This window comes from Anguilla anguilla, chromosome 16 (genome assembly GCF_013347855.1).
Source record: "Anguilla anguilla isolate fAngAng1 chromosome 16, fAngAng1.pri, whole genome shotgun sequence".
Lineage (NCBI taxonomy): Eukaryota > Metazoa > Chordata > Actinopteri > Anguilliformes > Anguillidae > Anguilla > Anguilla anguilla.
In genome coordinates, this window is record NC_049216.1 from 26586481 (window position 1) to 26607805 (window position 21325).

General features: G+C 47.0%; 1 protein-coding gene across 2 annotated transcripts in view; it reads right to left on the reverse strand.

Annotated features, from left to right (window-relative positions):
- LOC118215466 (transcription initiation factor TFIID subunit 4-like) overlaps positions 1–21325 on the reverse strand; it is a 73336-nt gene that overhangs the window by 40738 nt on the left and 11273 nt on the right. Inside the window, exons 3-11 of one of the 2 annotated variants that reach the window (XM_035396307.1) lie at positions 16197–16289; positions 15444–15638; positions 14369–14491; positions 13474–13563; positions 12629–12850; positions 11094–11169; positions 10091–10205; positions 6036–6205; positions 277–407 (exon numbers count right to left, since the gene is read on the reverse strand). In XM_035396307.1, coding sequence (XP_035252198.1) covers positions 277–407; positions 6036–6205; positions 10091–10205; positions 11094–11169; positions 12629–12850; positions 13474–13563; positions 14369–14491; positions 15444–15638; positions 16197–16289 — 1215 coding nt within the window. Of the gene's footprint in view, positions 1–276; positions 408–6035; positions 6206–10090; positions 10206–11093; positions 11170–12628; positions 12851–13473; positions 13564–14368; positions 14492–15443; positions 15639–16172; positions 16290–21325 lie in introns of both variants that reach the window. The other variant, XM_035396306.1, reaches the window with a different exon arrangement.

Consider the following 21325-nt stretch of genomic DNA (forward strand, 5'->3'; position numbering starts at 1 on the left):
TCTTTCAAATGGAACCAGTTCCATTATTTTATTTTTTACTAAGCATAAAAGAGCGGCAGAAGTTGATTGTCTTTTCTCAAACTTATCTGGTTTCCAAAACTAAAAATCCACAAAGTAACAGATGCACACTAAAGGTGTCTGTTATACCACTGTGTTATGTTCAAAAGGCCGCAGAGCACTTTCCATACTTTGTTTCTGAAATCTGAAAAGGGTCGTGTTGGCCTAGTGCTGAGTAACTGGCGACACGATGGCTGGCGATGTCATTGAAGCACTCACTTTACACGTTTCCGTTCTGTGCTGCGCAATCATGGACACCTTCTCCAGCACGGACCGCAGCCGGGTCTGGGCTGCGTGGGAGATGTAGCTGACCGTCTCCATGGGGACCTCTGACACGCCAAACTTCTTCGCTGCAAGGGAGAACAGAACAAAAGCGCACTGCATTTCATCCTCGACGATCTCCAGCCACTGCATGTGGGTCACAGTATTCAGCGGTGCTAATTTGTGTTGAGAGTATTAAAGAGAACACTTTGCAAAAGAAATGGGGGGGATGGAGAGGTAGTGATATGGGAAAAAAAATTATGAGCCCCTTTGCTCCCCTTCTTAAATGTAAACCACATTGGCCACCTTACAATAAAGGATAATTAACTTCCCTTAGAGCAGTTTCTGAAGTTACAGTACAGAGTGCAAAAATTAGGTTGTGTTTTTTCTCTTGCTCTTTTAATTTGCCATTAACATAATTCTCTCTCTGGTAGCCTTTTAAGTAAACCACAGAAATTATTTAAATCAGCCTGCCGATATATTCTTTTTCTTATTAACAGCTTTAAAGAGCATGGAAAAGAGACCTATATACCAGACAATTAGTATAATTGTCAAAAAATAAGAGACAAAAACATGTTCATCTGGATGTTGCATTATGTTAAAAAAGGAAAAGAAATACAAACACTAACTGCTGGCTTTGAAACGAGGGCTTCCGGCGATAAGAAGCCTCCTCACTCTCACGGCAGACTTTTGAGGGTTAGAGCCAGCCTTTGATAAGGGACTACAATGAGAATGGTTTACATCTTCCATGTGCTTGATCTGATCATCCACTTTCATAGTTCATCTGATTTCCCGTCTCAAGCCTAAGTTTTCAAGCTTAGCAGAGAAACTGAACCGGATGCCTGTGTTCTTCAGACAAAAACCCGTTCCATTAACTATGAACTAACGCGAAACACAACTGCAACTGCGTGCAAGTTGCAGGGCCACAGAACGAGCAGGGAGTAAATGTTTGTGATTTTGTGACACACCGCAGTTTACAGACAGGCCCTGAATTACAGCGGAGGGCGAGAGTAAGAGGAATGAGGCCCTCTTTCTTCCCTCTGCCTGTGTGCCAGGATGTCACAGCACAGCGCCTCCTTTTGGCTGGAGGGATCTACAGTACTGCGCCACCATGGAGCGGTGCGGGGGGGGGGAGCGCTCCCTGACACTCCCGCTGCCGACCCCCGACGGACCCGCTCTCCGTCCCCGAAGGACGCACCCCCTCTCGGCCTGGCGAAACCGGCGGAGGAGGGGCCCGGGGAGGAAGGAGCGAGCCGGAGGCCAGGATGAGTCACAGCCCCACGCTGGCGGGTGGGCCCCCTGATTGAGGAGAGCTGGCAGGGCCGGGAACCTCCCCTGGTCTCCTGTCAGGAGAGCGCGCGCTGCGGCCAATCACTGACACAACCGAGGCGCGGAACCGCCACTCACCAGCAGGGGGCACTCTGGTCTCCCAACACTCAAAAGCTGGCACACACTGCCAAGAGCCTCCAGAGAAAGATTTACATTTTTAACATGTTCCTCCTCAAGGCGACAGGATAACAGCCACAGCAAGGCACCATATAATAGCACATAACCTTAAGCCCTCATTGGTATGCTATGTATACTAAATCAAGTACAGAGAGGGGGGCAGACACAATTTGGCTGAATAGGATAAAAAGTGGGCCCTTTCACAAGAGAGTCTTAAACTGTACAGTACACTCTTATCCCATTTTCTCTATTTAACTTAATCTAACAAAAATAATCTTCTCAAAACTGCATCCATTTTATTGTAATGTTCAAACAAAGCAAGGCAATAGAAAATGGATGCCTGTCACATCACAGATTTCAGAGAACAGTATGACTATTATTTTAAAAATATTACTGAAAATTAATAGTCATGTTCACATGATAAATAACATCTGATATCAGCAGACATATAAAAACAGGACATAAAAACAGTATTCCCAGACTGAAATACCCCTCTCCCCCCTCCCCCCCCCCCCAAACGATAAGGCCTGTGGTTTAACGTTTTTCAGCATTTCGAGCGAGACCGTCTTCAGAACGCTCATACTTCAGTACACAGGACAAACTGACAACGAACCTTCAAAAGACAGCCCTATAAACAATTTATGTTACAGCCCCGGGATTCGTGAATTCAGACAGCCACTGAAGAATTCATTATATTAGGTGAAAGAACTGCTAAGTGAGCCACGTTTTCACTGAGGATAAAAAAAGAGGAGGATTGGAGGCGAAGCACTGGAACGGTCTGGAAACCTCTAGAAAGCAGATCAGACCATCGACAGCGATGACACTACAAATACTGTCACAGGGATAGCAGCGAAAACACTGGCGAAAACAAACCCTTGATCGCACAGCACGGTTGAGAAATGGCCTAGATTTTAAAAACACAGCAAGTTCAAAGAGACAAGACTCCAGATAACTTGAACCGCAACCATAAATCTTGTTGACTGAATAACTGGAATGGGAAACGTCAATTATGAAATAACTGAATAATTAATAATTCAAGCTTTCCAAATTCCACAGTCTGTGTACTTTGAATATGGGGCTGTCAAACAATTCCAATAATTTGATCACTGTAAACTTTGGGATTTTAAACATTTAAATAGATTTTAATTCATTTCCATTTTGATGACACAGTTTAATGGGGAAATTTCTAATTAAAAAACAATTAATATGTAAGTAGCTTTTATGGAATTATCTAAATAAATAATGCAAAGACATGATGTAGTTATGAAGCAAGATCATATTGACTGACTGAAGCTTTTCATCCTTTCAAGTGCAATGTTTCTATAATTACTCAGAACACAAAGTAAAAGACCCATAATTTCCATAACAAAGAACAACTAAGAAATAATTTATTTTCAAACCAGTATTAAACAATAATTTTCTGGACCGAAAAAGCAAATCCAGAAAAAAAAATGCTCAGACCAATAAAATTTGCCCTGAAATTAGACCAGTCTTTATAAGGTATTTCAAAATCAACGCTACGTCCCTGATATAATGTATTTGTATAAGGCATTTTGTATCTGTCTCTATAGTGTTATTTGTATAGGGCAATACGTACATGTCTCTATGGTGTATTTGTATAGGGGCAGTATATATGTACCGGTCTCTATAGTGTATTTGTATAGGGCAGTATGTACCGGTCTCTATAGTGTATGTGTATAGGGGCAGTATGTATGTACCGGTCACTATAGTGTATGTGTATAGGGGCAGTATGTATGTACCGGTCACTATAGTGTATGTGTATAGGGGCAGTATGTATGTACCGGTCTCTATAGTGTATATGTATAGGGGCAGTATGTATGTACCGGTCTCTATAGTGTATGTGTATAGGGGCAGTATGTATGTACCGGTCTCTATAGTGTATTTGTATAAGGGCAGTATGTATGTACCGGTCACTATAGTGTATGTGTATAGGGGCAGTATGTATGTACCGGTCTCTATAGTGTATGTGTATAGGGGCAGCAGTATGTACCGGCCTCTATAGTGTATGTGTATAGGGGCAGTATGTATCGGTCTCTATAGTGTATTTGTATAGGGGCAGTATGTATGTACCGGTCTCTATAGTGTATTTGTATAGGGGCAGCAGTACGTACCGGTCTATATAGTGTATTTGTATAGGGGCAGTATGTATGTACCGGTCTCTATAGTGTATGTGTATAGGGGCAGTATGTATGTACCAGTCTCTATAGTGTATTTGTATAGGGCAGTATGTACCGGTCTCTATAGTGTATTTGTATAAGGGCAGTATGTATGTACCGGTCTCTATAGTGTATTTGTATAGGGGCAGCAGTACGTACCGGTCTCTATAGTGTATTTGTATAGGGGCAGTATGTATGTACCGGTCTCTATAGTGTATGTGTATAGGGGCAGTATGTATGTACCAGTCTCTATAGTGTATTTGTATAGGGCAGTATGTACCGGTCTCTATAGTGTATTTGTATAAGGGCAGTATGTATGTACCGGTCTCTATAGTGTATTTGTATAGGGCAGTATGTACCGGTCTCTATAGTGTATTTGTATAATGGCAGTATGTATGTACCGGTCTCTATAGTGTATTTGTATAAGGGCAGTATGTATGTACCGGTCTCTATAGTGTATATGTATAGGGGCAGTATGTATGTACCGGTCTCTATAGTGTATGTGTATAGGGGCAGTATGTATGTACCGGTCTCTATAGTGTATTTGTATAAGGGCAGTATGTATGTACCGGTCACTATAGTGTATGTGTATAGGGGCAGTATGTATGTACCAGTCTCTATAGTGTATGTGTATAGGGGCAGCAGTATGTACCGGTCTCTATAGTGTATGTGTATAGGGGCAGTATGTATGTACCAGTCTCTATAGTGTATGTGTATAGGGGCAGTATGTATGTACCGGTCTCTATAGTGTATGTGTATAGGGGCAGTATGTATGTACCGGTCTCTATAGTGTATGTGTATAGGGGCAGTATGTATGTACCAGTCTCTATAGTGTATGTGTATAGGGGCAGTATGTATGTACCGGTCTCTATAGTGTATGTGTATAGGGGCAGTATGTATGTACCAGTCTCTATAGTGTATGTGTATAGGGGCAATATGTATGTACCAGTCTCTATAGTGTATGTGTATAGGAGGAGCAGTACGTACCGGTCTCTATAGTGTATGTGTATAGGGGCAGTATGTATGTACCGGTCTCTATAGTGTATGTGTATAGGGGCAGTATGTATGTACCGGTCTCTATAGTGTATGTGTATAGGGGCAGTATGTACCGGTCTCTATAGTGTATTTGTATAAGGGCAGTATGTATGTACCGGTCTCTATAGTGTATGTGTATAGGGGCAGTATGTATGTACCGGTCTCTATAGTGTATGTGTATAGGGGCAGTATGTATGTACCGGTCTCTATAGTGTATGTGTAAAGGGGCAGTATGTATGTACCGGTCTCTATAGTGTATGTGTAAAGGGGCAGCAGTATGTACCAGTCTCTATAGTGTATGTGTATAGGGGCAGTATGTGCCGGTCTCTATAGTGTATGTGTAAAGGGGCAGTATGTATGTACCGGTCTCTATAGTGTATGTGTATAGGGGCAGTATGTGCCGGTCTCTATAGTGTATGTGTAAAGGGGCAGTATGTATGTACCGGTCTCTATAGTGTATGTGTAAAGGGGCAGCAGTATGTACCGGTCTCTATAGTGTATGTGTATAGGGGCAGTATGTGCCGGTCTCTATAGTGTATGTGTAAAGGGGCAGTATGTATGTACCGGTCTCTATAGTGTATGTGTATAGGGGCAGTATGTATGTACCGGTCTCTATAGTGTATGTGTATAGGGGCAGTATGTATGTACCGGTCTCTATAGTGTATGTGTAAAGGGGCAGTATGTATGTACCGGTCTCTATAGTGTATGTGTAAAGGGGCAGCAGTATGTACCGGTCTCTATAGTGTATGTGTATAGGGGCAGTATGTGCCGGTCTCTATAGTGTATGTGTAAAGGGGCAGTATGTATGTACCGGTCTCTATAGTGTATGTGTATAGGGGCAGTATGTACCGGTCTCTATAGTGTATGTGTATAGGGGCAGTATGTATGTACTGGTCTCTATAGTGTATGTGTAAAGGGGCAGTATGTATGTACCGGTCTCTATAGTGTATGTGTATAGGGGCAGTACGTATGTACCAGTCTCTATAGTGTATGTGTATAGGGGCAATATGTATGTACCAGTCTCTATAGTGTATGTGTATAGGGGCAGTACGTATGTACCGGTCTCTAGGATGCGTTTGTGCAGCAGCCCCGTTGGCAGGAAGGTCTCATCCTTGCAGGACCGGATCTGGGTTCCCACCAGCTCCGAGTTGGTGGCCAGGATGCGGGCGCTCTCCTCATTCAGGTTCACCCCGGCCATGGACGCCACGTCGTTGATGTCATCATCGTCCCTGGAGCACACACACGACAGGAATTACAGGACACGCATACCAGGCAACACCTCACTTATTTACCGTTTACTGTGTTAACAAAAACATATGGCGATAAGCAGATCATGCTAACATTCGTATTATTTTAAAAAGGCACAAAAGACAATTCAGTATCAAGTGATCCCAGTCCTAAATTCAATTAATGGGAGCAAATTGAGATTTACATCTGTCAAACCAAGGCTGATAAAACAAACTGTATTAGACACGGGTTCATCAACGAACACTGAATCAGGACCTTAAATGCACTACAACTACAGCTTTGTGCATAACAATAAATTATAGTTATTTATTAACCAAGACTCCAGCTGAAACACTCCCACCTATAACCCAACATTATTACACCAAAATGAACAAGTTATCACCATTTTCATTGTTAAAGGCCATAAAGAGCAGGAATAACCCCAGAAACTGCATAATGAGCATAACGGCGCTATAAAAGGTGTCAATATGAATCCAGTAAAAGATATGGGACAGAGCTGTGTAGTGCAGGACTGGTGTGGGGGAGAACACTGTAGGAGCTCTCTGAGTGCTCTTTAAACTTTAGCTCCTGCGCTGGGCTCAGGAGCAGCGGCGGCAGCAGCAGCAGCTTTGACGGAAGCAGACGAAAGCGTGCGGACGGGAAACCTCGCGCAGGTCTGAAAGCGTTTGTATCAATGCCCGTCTCGCCGGTTCAGGCGGAGGCCACGCGTCCGACCCCACAGAACATGGCAGGCCCTTTTCGGAAGTGCCGGCGCTCGTGTGCGTTCACACGATCGCACGTCATCATGGTAACCTGCGCCGTGTCCTGCTGACGCCGCGGAGCTTCCGTCTAAACGCTCTTTACCGCTACACGGATCCTGACACGTCCGCGGGAGGCTGACACAGATAATTACAGCGCTTCCTTCAGCAGGAGAGGCACAGGTTCTTACTATTAACTGGCTGAGCCCACGTCTGAAACTAATTATTTACTTCAGAGGGTATTTTTGGAGCGAATAGAATCCACCAACATATTTTACAGGTATTTCCTCATTTGCCCCTGCAAACACTGAAGTGCGCTGCTCAGGGTTCGGTATTTAGCTCGAGAACATCCATGTGAAATGACAGGCTTAATTTGGTTTAATTAGTGATTAGAAAGTAATAAATTTCAAAACGGCAGCCACAGGAGAACGGCAACCCACTGATGATTTATTTTTTCCAGAATGAACTCATTTTCAAAGTACCGCAAGATATGTCACTTAGCTCCAGATTAACTAGCATCTACCAGTGGCACATTTAAATTGCAGTAAGATGTGCTGTGGCTGTTGTGTCCCCGCTCCTGTGTGCAGAGTAGAGGCAGTAAATTTACCGTGCCCCTCTCTCCGCAGCCCCGCTCGATTTCGGCTAAATGCAGCGCAGGAAACCGCAGAAGCGGGGCAGACAGAGGAAGACACGGCACTCCCGCCCAACACAGCGCCCCTTTCAACTGTGCAGGGCTTGCTTTAGACACAAATAAACAGCGCGGCAATTAGGGGCATTCTGCAACTTCCCTCTGTACACAGAGCAGGGCACGCCGCGCAGGCTCCCGGCCCAAACTGCAGCGGCTTCCTTTGAGCGCTGCCAATTGTGCATTCAAAGCCGTTTTAAAGTTGAACCATATGCGGGATGGGGGGGGGGGTGGGGAGGCCGAACACCGGAGAAGGGATCCCGGAGATGAGACGAGGCGAGACAGAGAGGCGGTGTTCGTCCGGAAGAAAGCGATCCTGCTTCCGAACGCGTAGAGAAGGGGGGCGGGGGTGGGGGTGGGGGGGGGGGGTTTGGGGAACGCAGGGTACTGTAATGTTTCTGGACGCGGTCGTTGGGACTGTGATCCCAGCAGATGAGGGGACTGATCCTGGGCTTTGCAGCTTACGCGGAGCGGGCGGACCGGAGGACACCGCGGGTAGCATCTGCTTTCGCTTAGCGCAGCAGACCGTCTGCGGCTGCTCAGGCAGCAGCGCGCCCGTCAGTATGAAAACAGGTCCGGTGGCGCGTAGCCCCCTGCCCTGGACTCCGGCCCCAGGTCCGCTGGCCAACCAGCTCGCTGCCACTGAGCATGACTCTGCTTTTCTCTCTCTTCACTGTGGCCTTCTGTTCTTTCCAATCCCGAGTAAAAATCTGCTTCCCATTAACTGAAAATAGTCTCGAATAGAAGAAAACGATGCCATTTCTGGAAACGTAAACAGACATGGTCAGGCAGTTGGAACCGCACTTACTTATCCGTGTGTCCACTGAATCGTAGACATTTTTTATCTAATTCACCAATTGGCAATTTACAGCACGCAAACAAAAGAAAAACCACCAGCATTACGATGCGTGGCACAACCGTAACCACACGCCGGAGTAAAGAGAGGAATTAAAAACCAAATACAGCACGCAGGCAGAAATAAAAAATGAAACAAGCAGAAAGAAGGTGAGGATAAAATCATCAGTGTTTTCAAGGGGGAAGCAGTGCTGTGTTTGAGCAGCTATTCTGGCCCCGGGCTCTCACACTCGCACACATGCTGGGAGAGAGTTGTGGAGACCCCGTCTGCACAGCCAGGATTTCTACACACTCAGCGGCCTCGGGCTTCCTCGCAGACACGTTCATTTGTCCTCCGGAGAGGCCGGCGCAGACGCGGGGGGACTGCCGCCATTGTTCACGCGCGAGCGCAAGACCGCCCCGCAAGGGCTGCCGTGACGACGAGGACCCCCGCTTTCACACGGACCCCCGATATTTCCATCCCGTTAAGCAAAAAAGCCAGAGAAACGGCTGCTCGTTTTTGTAATTGCGTGGGGCAGCCAACGTCTCGTTCTGAAAAGCGATTTGCGGAAGGACGGCGGCGGCGTTCCGTTCGCAGTGAAGGAAAGCACACAAACGGCCTGATGGCTTAATCACCAAAGTCACCAAAGATTTATTGATTTATCAGCTCGCGCCGGCAGCGGTCACCTCTCCCCAGAGGAGAGCGAGCAGTCGCCCTGAACTTGGCGGGCAGCCCATGTGACCCGGGCCTGGCTGCGGAGCTGCTGCTCTCTGAGGGGACAGACCAGCAGCCCCCACGCCACCGTGACCTCAGGAAGAGCTTCAGGACCCCCGCCTCAGAGCGCTTTGTTTTGATTGGACCCCGCCTGCCCTGTGCTCAGGTCTCACTCAGGACTGACCGCAGGCCATTTGTCCTGGCGGGGGTGGGTGGGTGGGGGGGGGGGGCGGGTGTGTAGGGGGTGGGGGTGCAGTTCTGCCGGCTGCAGTGAGGGTATCACGTCCCTCTAACACACATTTCACACAGCTCACCCTTTATTGGTTTAACGGTTCAGAGGGCAGAGGTATGAAAAGGCTTACTGGTAGCAGTTTCTCATTTTTTAAGCATATGTATTATACATTATAATTCCTAAAAAATTGTGAAATTAATAACTCAGTGAATATAAATGAACTATTTCTTGACTATAATATTATTACATGCATCCAAATGGAAAAGGACTAATGATAATTAATTCCCCTGCTAATAATTTCTCCTTGCACAGGAGACGAAATACGGATTTAATGCAGCCATTTGCAAAAAAAAGTTTGAGCGACTGCATAGTGCTCCTAAAAGGAAAAACAGGCTGCACCATTAAAAAAAGAAATCACCCATTTCTTTCCGTGTGCATTATAAGCAGTGCATCCCAGTTTTGATAGTAGTGGGAGAACAACTGTTAGTCATTAAAGAAAAAGACTTTCATGCATGCAGCTTTAAACAGCCTCTCTGGGTAGCTGTGCTGGGAGGGCAGCCCCTCACCATCTTGGTGAAATGCTGCCCCCAGGTGTTTGGTCTCTGTAAGTCCGGGCAGAATTCTCTCCGTCTCCACTGTCTGCACGGAGACCCTGCTTCTTACCTGAAAGAACCGCCTCCAGGGTCGTTCAGCTTGTTTTTCTGATTTGCGGAGACCTGAACAGCGAAGCCCATGGGACTTCTGCTTGCTTGTATTGTTGGTCCCTTTCCAATAGCGCCTGAAAAAAAAAACACAGGCAATATTATCATGAGCTGTCCAGGAGTATTTCCATCAAACGCCCTCCCGTAGAAGGAGTAGCTCAAACCGGCTGTGCCGTCACTGGGGAGAGACGCGTGAGCAGAGAGCTCCGGAGCGTTCTCTCCGGGCCGCCCCGCGCAAACACGTCGCCCTGTCAGTACCGCTGCGTCTCAGCGGCTCTCCTCGCAGGCCTGAGCGCGGCCCGCCGCTCCGAGGAGCTTTTCCGGGACGGCACGGCGACAGCCAAAACAAATTTAAACCTGATTTTAACAGCCATGTTCCCACCCGAAAGGCACCGAGTATTTTTAGAACTTCCCCGCATTCCAACTGAAGGACATAAAACAACTTACAGATCCTTCACTGCAGGCAATTCCAAGTCGAAGCAGACAGAATATGTGTGCACCTCTGAGCATGCACACAGACACACAGACATACACATACAGACACATAGACACACAGACACAGGGACATACAAACACAGACACATAGACAGACAGACACACAAATATACACGCACAGACACATAGACACAGACACACAAATATACACGCACAGACACATAGACATACTAACACAGACACACACACACACACACACACCCCTGTACAGTACAGACTGCAAACGCCCTTAGCTTTGGGTACCAGGATACCATTTTGGGTATATGACCGTTGTAATAAGGATACTACTGAGCGCTGAGGAACCAGGGTTACATTTTGAGTACACTGTTGCCCTGTGATCCCCCATATGGTCCCTTAAGTTCATTTACAAGGATTCAGTTCCCTGGAGAAGGATAATAGCAGACCTGCCAACTCTGGCGTGATCCAATACGGGTGAGTCCGCATGCGATAACGGAGGGCTTGTACTGTACCTGGTGCTCGTATGGTCTGCGTGATCACCATGGGAACTCGAACCTGGCCCCCCTGGACGCCTGCTCTCTTCACACCCTGCGGGGGGGGGGGGGGGGGGGGGGGGGCGCAGCATTACCCAGGGGGTCAAGGCAGATCTCACACAAGAAATACACCCCACCCACATGACAAGCAGAGAATAACAACCAATTCATAACTTCACTGTGTTCCTGCTGAGCCAATCATGGGCTTAACAATAATGTGCAATAAGCCATTTTGTTATAGGGAAACATACTTTAAGATACCTGAGACAAAAAGGTACACCTGATCCTGCGCATGCTTTTTTTTGGTGAGCACAACTGAGGAGGGGAACAAAGTGGAGGAGTGTGTGTGTGTGCGTGTGTGTGTGTGTGTGTGTGTGTGGGGGGGGGGGGGGCAGGGGGCCAAACGGGGGCTAATAAAAGCATTTCCCTGGGTGAATGTGACCGTGAGCGAGGCCTCGGGGAGCACCATTCCCCTCAGCCTGCTTTCAGCCCGTTCTCTCCGAGCAGCGCTGCTCCACTCCAGCATGCGATGGAGAGGACCGGGGGGCTCTGGGGCTACGCTACGCGCCCGGCTGGAGCACCGCCCCCTCCTGGCAGCAGTGAGGGGCCTGAGCGTTTCCCGCTCGTATAGCATTCGCTTCGGTGTGAAAGTGCATTTCCAAACGCACGCTTCCCTTCATGCGCGCTACATAATTATACGTGCGGGGCTGTGCATGAGCTCGGGGGAGGGATTAAGATCAGCCTCAGTATTAAGAGATACCTGACGCTCAGCTTGAAGTGTTCTCAGTAAGCAGAGGCATGCAAATGTTTGATCTTTACAGGGGTTCAGGCTGCAGCCTCACGTTCGACTAGCGCAGACTCAAACAGTTCTGAAAACAGTTCATCGGTCTCATACTCGCTACTCCGTAAAGTGTCTTTGAGACAGTTCTCTGCAAAAAGCACTATACAAATAAAATAAAATTGAATTGAATTGAATTGAATTGAATTGAATTGAATTGAATTGAATTGAACTGAACTGACTGAACTGAATTGAATTGAATTGAATTGAATTGAACTGAATTGACTGAACTGAATTGACTGAACTGAACTGAACTGAATTGAACTGAATTGAACTGAATTGAATTGAATTGAATTGAATTGAATTGAATTGAATTGAATTGAATTGAATTGAATTGAAAACTTGTGTGTATAGTTCAGTGGTCACCATTCTCTGAGTGCTGAGTACAGTTCATCATCACTGATTGGTCACCGTGTGGCCCTGCCTCCAGAAACCCTGCTAGGAAGACTAGCTTACAGGCTCTGTCCATACCAACCAAGGCCACGACCCACTGGTGACATTTTCCTTGTGCCAGCAGACCTGTTAATGTGAACCTTTCCTAACCGTGCACTCAAATAGGCTTTCATACACGATGTGCACTAATACCGGTATGATTCCAATAGGAAATGGCAGTTATCAGAAATCACAGAAATAACGGAAAATAAATGAGCTTTCGGCTTCCCTGAGGAGGACCTACCAAGGCGACAGAGTGCCCGTGGGCGCCCCCTGGCAGGACGCTGGACGCCGGCACGCCGACGCTGTTGGGGTGGCGCGCGCGGACGGTGGGCCCGGCGACGATGGCAGGCACGGTGCCAGCGGCGGCCTGCGGCGTGCCCGGGGCGGGTTTGGCCTGCTGCAGGGGCTGCGTCAGCGACTGCTGGCTGTTCAGCAGGGACAGCCTCAGGGCAGGCAGGCTCTTCTGCTCACCCAAAAAAAGAGAGAGAGAGCAGGCACAGGTCTCCATTACAGCATTTATAAAACATGGTGGCCGTCTAAACATCCGGCACCTTCCGTGACATCTCTCCACCTGTTCATTAAAAGCCACAAGACCAAATTAAAGCCGTTTCTCTCATAACTATTAAAGGTAACGCTTTTTTAAAATTATCTGATAAACACCTAAAGCAAATGCTCATATCTCAGGAGTATAAATATGAGTGACACTGAAGCCCTTTGTGTTTACAACACTCATACTGGCTACTCCAGGCTCTTGTATAAGAGAGGCACTGACATATCCACGGTGGAAAAACAGGTGAGGGGTCTATTATTAATATCCCACAAATCTAGACCAAAGTAACTCTGCCTCCCATGAGGACAGGGCTGCGTTTGCTGGCAGAGCAGCGACTCTGTGACATGAAGTGACAGTCATGAGCCATGGCAGGAGAGCGCTGGGGGCCGCTGACACAGGCAGCCACGCACAGCCTCCCTGCTCGCCTGTCCTCCGGCCCGGCCAGGGGCGGAGCATCCGCCGTTCCCCTGGCAACCCCGCGTCACATGAGGTTAGCGCCGCCCTGAGTGCCCGTGACAGGCCGTCTGCACACCGACCTTGAGGAAGGGGACCAGGTAAGGCTGGGGAGAGGACTTCAGCTCCGACTGCAGGCGGTTGGTGAACTCTTCCGGCTCGATCTTGGCGTCCTGCAGAGGTAGGAGGAGGTCAGTGGGGAACACGCTCTGACGTGACCTATCTCCCCTTCATAAAAAATACATGCCAGAAATCAAACCAGATTAAATATATTTAATTTTTCTCGAGGGAGAAGCTGAGCATTGACATTTGGCCAATCCAGCATAATACCGCTGCCATTTGAAAAAGAACTACTTGCTGCCACCAGCAGACGGATATATGTATTACAACAGACAAAGAATCAATTATCAAGGTTATCACGACAATCGATAATTACAGTGAATCAATTATCATGTTCTTTTTGTTTCAGGAACTTCATCCACTTCATTCTAAAAGTAATCTACATAATAAATCTAATTCATATTTAATTACTTTCCCAATACTGTCTGAATTATTTGCCCACTCAATAACCAACAAAAAAAAGCCAGAGCTCACAAAAGGTGCTTAAAGACAGGCCATGAATGTTCTCTTTTTACATTTACATTACATTTATTTGCTATTATTTAGATGTTTCTGTACAAAGTACCTTGCAAGAGCATTATGGGGAAAAAACAAAAATAACTACAAGTTCCAGAACAGAGTTGATAATAACACTGCAGAAATGTGGCCATTCTCATTTTCACTATTTATTTAACACTTATTCTAGTTAATAAATCCCCCATGAGTCCTTTGCAGAAACCATACGCAGTATAAAGCACCTGGACGCTGTGACTCTGGCGGGCAGCCACTCCCGCGCCCCTGGAGTACAGCAGGGTATATAAAGGCGGAGGGAGGGAGCCTCCTCTTCCTCAGGAGCGCGCGCGGAGGCGGCCGACTCACCAGCAGGTCCTGGACCAGCGCCTTCACGTTCCGGGACGTTTCCGGGGAGGGCGAGTTGTGGGACGCCAGCTTGATCAGCGTGGCCAGGAAGTTCTTGCATTTCTTCACGTTCTCCTGCATCTCCTAGGAGGGGAAAAGGCGAGCGCGGCGTTCAGCTCAAGACTCCCGAAACGCTGGCGCTCCTCCGGAGAGGCGCCGGCGTTTTTATATCGGGGGTTTAAGAACGCACAGGCATCGCCCACAATCGCACTGCAGCCGCCGCCTGATCCTTTCAAACACACCTCAAACACCTTTCATCATTTCACCTGCTCTCTGCTCTTTCTGTTGTTGTTACTGTAGAACATGACAACGCAACAGACGCACTTCAATAAACAATAACGTGCAACTCTGCGATAGGGAAGCACTGGGGAGGAAGACGGGGGTGGACAGCTGATTGCAGTACTTCATTGTCTACACTGGGTGCCTGGGGGGCAGAGGTCTCTGGGGGACATGGGCAACACATTTATACAGGCCAAACATCTGGATTCTACAAACAATGGCTGCTACTACATGCTTTTTTAAAATCTGTAACCAAAGTGTTAAAATTCTTTGGACATAGCGAGTGTAATTACAGCCAAATCACAGCAGAACAAAACTCCGTACAGGCACTTGCACCTCTGAGAGTAACAGCAGTCCCTCTGACTGCCATGGAAACTAATAGAAATTTGCCTACTTTGTTACGTTACTCTCTTATTCTGAGCCAACAGAGCTAACCTTCTGTTGGCATGTAAACGTTCTGCTGTGTGACAGTGTGAAATAATCAAAGCAGGCCTCAGCCAAAACGCAGAACAATTATAGCGCTTGAGACTGTGTGAATTTGGGAAGCCCCAGTCTAATGTGGACCAGAGAGAGCCAGAGCCGGGCTGTGGGAGGCCAGGCCAGCCATGAGAGAGCCAGAGCCGGGCTGTGGGAGGCCAGGCCAGCCATAAGAGAGCCAGAGCCGGGCTGTGGGAGGCCAGGGCAGCCGTGAGAATGCCAGGCCGCTGGCACTGTGGCAGTCACACAGCCCGAAGACCCAGCGCGGCGCAGCCAGGACCTGGGAGATGACGGACGCTCCGGGGGCAGGGGGCGCCGAGACCACGGGCGTGGTGCTCTGCGGGGGCAGGGGCTGCAGGGCAGGCTGGGGCCCGGCCTGGGGGCCGCTCTGTCCCCCCGCCATCGCGGCGGGGGCCTGCTGAGGAGCCGTCACAGCCGCCGCCGGAGCCAGAGAGCCCACGGTCACTGCCGGCTTCTGGAAGAGAAGAGCAGGAGACAGAGAGACAGACAGGATGTGACTCCTCCTCCCAGCAAGGCCACAGAGAACAAGAGAAAACGCTCACACGTCACACTGGATGTGCTAACTTCTGCGGACAAGGCAGCACGCTGCGCAGGGCAGCACGGGGGGGCGCCCAAAACACACGGCCCACAGTGCCCTCATGATTTTTATAGCTTCCATTAAAAAGAGAACTTTGAATTCATCGTAAACAATTCCATGTCAAGTAGCAGTATTTAACAGTTGTGCTAAACAAACCCAGACTTCAGAGTGAATATTTATTCAGTACTCAGTATTTATGCAGATTTATTCAGTATGAAGCCAATACTCAGAGATAAAACATGTGGATATAAGGGCTAAAGTTAGGAAATTAGCAGAGAAGCGCTTAATAATAGACATCTCTGATGCCTACAGTGTGTGGCATTACCAGGGGCCCTATCAGAGCCCTGGAATGGTGAATTGGTGCAAAACAGGAAGGGGGGGGCAGGGGGGGAGGATGAGGAGGCTGCTCACGGCCGTGGCTGTGGCCATGGAGACCTGAAGGGCAGGGCTGCCGGCGGAAGCGGGGGACTGCACCATCTTGGCCTGGACTGGCGGGCCTGGACGGATGGCCTGGGAGGTGATAGCAGGCTGCAGGAGGAGAGGAGGCGTGGTTACTGTACATCACCGGGACACAGGGAGATCAGAAACGGAGAGGGAGACACCGGGGACAGGACCAGTCTACTGCACACAATCTAAACAAGCAGACATAGGAGACAGGGTGGGACTGCCCTGTGTGTCTGCACCGCGTGCGCCACTGGGATGGACCGGTCCGGCCCCTTAAAATCGCCACCGCCGCTACGTCCGTCACCGTCGCCCATACTGCAGCCCGCGCTGCACAGGCTAATTAGCACAGAGGAGCTCAGCTATGCTCCTGCCGAGCACAGTCTCCGGGCGGCAGGCTGTGGGGTAGCACTCCTCCTTGGATGCGTTCCTTACAGATGCAGCCTTTCGTAAAGCATGCTTCCAAGCTTCATGAGACCGGGGCTCACCTCGCTGGACACCCTGCCCCCCTGAGCATAGCAACCAATGACACTATGCACATGCTGCAGTATAAATAGATGTGTCTGCGCTGTGATCGTGTGAGGCTGTGTGTGTGAGAGTGTGTGTGTGTGTGTGTGCGCGTGTGTGTGTGAGTGTGTTTGGGTGGCAGGCCTGGCCAGATTAGCTGCTGGCGAGCCGTGGTTGACATGCCCTGGCCACACGCACACCGGCGTGCGATGCTGTCAGAGGTCCCCCAGCGCTGCAGGGGGCGCTGCCCTCGCTGCCAGCCAGGACACTTGACGCATAGCGGCCCGGCGCTCTATTCTGGGCGACGCCTCGGAGCCTGCGCTCTTCGTCACCAGGAGCCCTTCCTGGGAGAAGGCAAACACAGCCGGGGTAGAGCCACGGGCTGCACTCCCCAGCTGGAGCTCCTCCCAGATCCACACACAGGGCCCGCCCCCGGGAAGCGTCCTATCACAAGCCATTACTCATTTATGAGCTCACGCATTGTTCGCTCTTTAAAACAATCAGACAGCCGGGTGATGAATGATTTAACAAATGTGGAAAGAGCTTTGAAAGTCTCTCCGCTTTTTTTCCCTCCAAAAGCATCGCATGAGAGCGACGGCCTGACTGAGAAGGGGCATTGGCAACAGTCACCCTGCTCCTGCGTTTACCAGCCACTCTCTCTCTCTCTCCCTCTCATTCTGAGTGCTGTGCCAGAGTCAATGGCAGACTACAGCCTTTCAGCGTTTGACAATCATTTTACAATGCAGATTCTGAACGAGGAGCTCAACAAGAACAGGGATATACCCTCAAATGTGCAATACATCATGTTTTATTCTGGAAATATACTGAAGTATACTGGTGGCACTAAGATCATGACCAGGTCTGAATCCCAAGTCATATATTATTTATAAGTAAAGCAGTAACACCGATTGTACATGAAAGGGGATTAGCAAATATCCAGCTGTATTAGGGTAATGTAGAATGTAAGTGATTTCTCCTAGGTTATGGGCTAATGAGTACATAGCTAAATCCCTTAAAGTTATGAATCTTGCTCAAGAGGATAACCTTAATGTCACACCTAGAATCTGAAGCTGTAATCCGCTCAATATAAGCCTGGCTCTAGATCCATTAAATGGTAAATGGTAAATGGACTGCATTTATATAGCGCTTTTATCCAAAGCACTTTACAATTGAGCAGTTAGGGGTTAGGTGTCTTGCTCAGGGACGCTTCGACATGCCCAGGGCGGGGTTCGAACCAACAACCCTCCGACTGCCAGACAACCGCTCTTACCTCCTGAGCTATGTCGCCCTAGGCACACTATTCCTCTACATCTAGTAATCACTAACTATCAAAGAAATGTGTTCACACAGAGATTTCCACTGTGCTGTAATACATAAGAAAATGAAACACAAGAGTAATAAATGAATATTCTGAATAAGACCTAAGACATGTAAATAAAGTCTAATATTCAGAAATGCTGGACTGTTGGATCTCTGGTGCTCTGGAATTCCAGCCACAGCACAGATTAAACAACATACAATTCCACAATTCCAACCAATAATAAATGGAGGAACAGAAAATCCAGTAGTTTTATTTACTTACATTAGCAAATGTAACTGAAGAAAAATACTGTGAAAGAATGAAAAAATAAAACTTATTTTAATTCAATTTTAACTTTAATTACCCAAATAAAAATATGCATATGAATTCATGAATGAGGATGAGTGTCCACAGGATGGGACTCCAATAAAGCAAACTCTCTACACCCTTTTTTGGCCAGTGGACTTAAGACTGGCCAGAATCACTAATTCTTCAGCAATAATTCGCATTTCTTAAATGGCAGGGTGCACAGAGTACACTAGAGCAGTCTTCCTGAATTCACTCTGGAAATGGATATCTACATCATGTAAAAGCTCAGTAAATTTGCAATGTATTCAGAATAGTTCACCTTAGCTTCCCTTCATTTTTGACTGCCTGTATATCATACTAAAATTCAAATGATCATCACGTTACACCCTCCTATTCGCCAGTAGCTCAGTGGTTCAATGGTCTTGGTTGACAGTCAACCTACACATAGATTCCATATGTAGAATGGGGGAGAAAGGACCCAGACTTCAACCATTCACAACCATTCACAACCGACTGGTAGGCCACATCCCAATTCCCTGCAGTGGACTCGATGTGTAGGACCCATGCAGAATCAGTCAGGCTCCGCTGGAGGTCCCCAGACGGCTGTGCTAGCACACAGCCGGTAGGCACAGAGAACATCCACTCCACCAGCGCAGCACCAGAGCATTTCACCAACACGTGTCAATCACTCAGGGGGGGGAAAGCACTGCCCATCATCTCAGGGCCCGCTCTTATCTACCCCACATGAACAAGGCTGTTTCCCACAGGAGTTCAAAGCCCATCGCCTGGAATGAGGACATCCGGCGTTTCAGAAAATACTTGCCCAGAGCAAGCGGCATTCAGGGCAGGAGTCGGGCTTTGTAAGGTTTACAGGCTCTTTTCTGACCCTGAACAAATTGCATGAGTGCTGGAGCTGATGGGAATAATTTCATGGGATGGGATGAAAATTATATTACTGTTGTAAAAATCACATACGGCTAATTAATGCAATGCATTCATTACTAGCAGCGCACAATATTCAATTGAAGTAGATAATAAAACAACATATAGGGAAACAGATAGCTATATGCTTCAAGCAATCGTAAACTGCCACAGTATCACAAAAATATAAAATATTAACATAGCTACAGTACAGGAACTCAATTAACATTTGGTTTTTATTATTCAAATCAAATATAATTAGAGTATAGGACTAACAGTGAAGGTATCAGTGCTTGCTTGCATCAGCCTCTTTGTGAAAACCATGAAGAAACACAAATAAATGTTGCACTGTGTTATTTAAGTCTACCCAAAATCATATTAAATACATGGACCTCAAATCCACTGGTTTGAAAGCTACATAAAACGGTGAACTGCTGCCCCCTAGAGGCTGTCTTCCAGAAATGGCACTAATGGCATTCACAACAAAGCCTTGTCAACCAGGATTAAAACATGCGAGTCACAGATGCTTAATTCGGCCAATGAGTAGGCTATATCCACTAATATATAATTGTATTGAAAATCCGACAAATGTATTCATACAATTATCTAAATACATACAAAACAAAGCTAATAGATCTCTACATTTTTCACGCTTACATTGTCTGTAAAAAATAATTTGAGGTTTATATGTAAACACAATGTAGAAAAAAAGACACCTTAATTACCATCAATTATATTAACAATGTGGAAATAAATTCACGCATATCACAATAAAAATCATGGGTCAAAGCAATCTTCTCACTTAGGAGAATGATGATTGTGTAGATGTTAATCTCTACTGCATTTTTCACACCTCAGATAAGACATTTGGTCAAAAGAAACCACAAATGTGAATCTGCTGACCGCATTTTCCTGGATGGTAAGCACGCATTTGAAATGAACAGCAGTTTAAGGCTAAAATACATCACCATATGTCACAAACCCTCAACGGTATGTTTAAATATCAAATAAGCTTCAGAAACAGATCACATATCCTAGAGAAGACTAAATGATTTATGCTAAGGATGGAAAAAATAGCTCAATGACCCATGGTAGGGCGTGATCGACAGGATCTTAAAAGTAATCTCCTGAACAAGTGAAATTATTGTTGAAAAGCTTTTTCTTTTTTTCAGACTTGCACAGACGGAAGTCGAAGGAAGATGAGTTACCCAATCAACCAGCACAAATTCATCTATTTAAGTACAGTCAGGGCAATCCACTGTACTCCAAGACAGACAAAACAAAAAATGTGTTCTATATAAATATATCTGATGATACAATTTGTAAGTCAAGTTCAAACGTGAAGGCTGCTCATCTGATTGAGACTTAAATTTCTCTTTATATTGTTGCATGGACAAGTCAGATGGGTTCAAATAACAGCTAAATGTTGTAAAGCAGTGTATATCAGTATAGATTTGCTCACATTGTCTGTAGATAACATTCACATGTAGCGCACTGTTCATATTTAGCAGCAGATTAAAATTAAAATCACAAACCATTTTTAGAGAATACTTGGAAACAAAATCATGTCCATTATTTAGGGATTAGAATGGGCTGCCAAAGGCACTAAAAAGCCCTCAAGTCTAAATATTAAAGCTTAAAAACAGCATAAACGACAATAAGAACTTCCAGCATTATTCCTCCGCAGGTATATTTATGAACAGGTCTCGTGTGAGACAGCTAGATGGCAGTCCATACCCACTGTTTCCCACTGATCATCCGGAGCGCACCTGCAATAATCCACCTGTCAGTCTAATTCCCTCTAACAGTTAATTACCTGAGCCACCTGCAGCAGAGACCTTGGCAGGCATTATCTCAGGTAAGCAGCTGCTCAGAGGTGACCTGACTGTGCGAAGCTGAGGTGGGCAGAGCTGGGCACGGTCAAACAGGTCTGTCTCACAACCCCTTCCTATGGGTCTCCCTGCAATTACCGAAATGTAATTTCAGAGCATGGGAACAGATGGTGGAGATGTCCCTTTCACAACCACCTCAATGTTCAGGTCCATCATATCCCCAGCTAACCCCACTCTGATTGCTCTCCTCATGG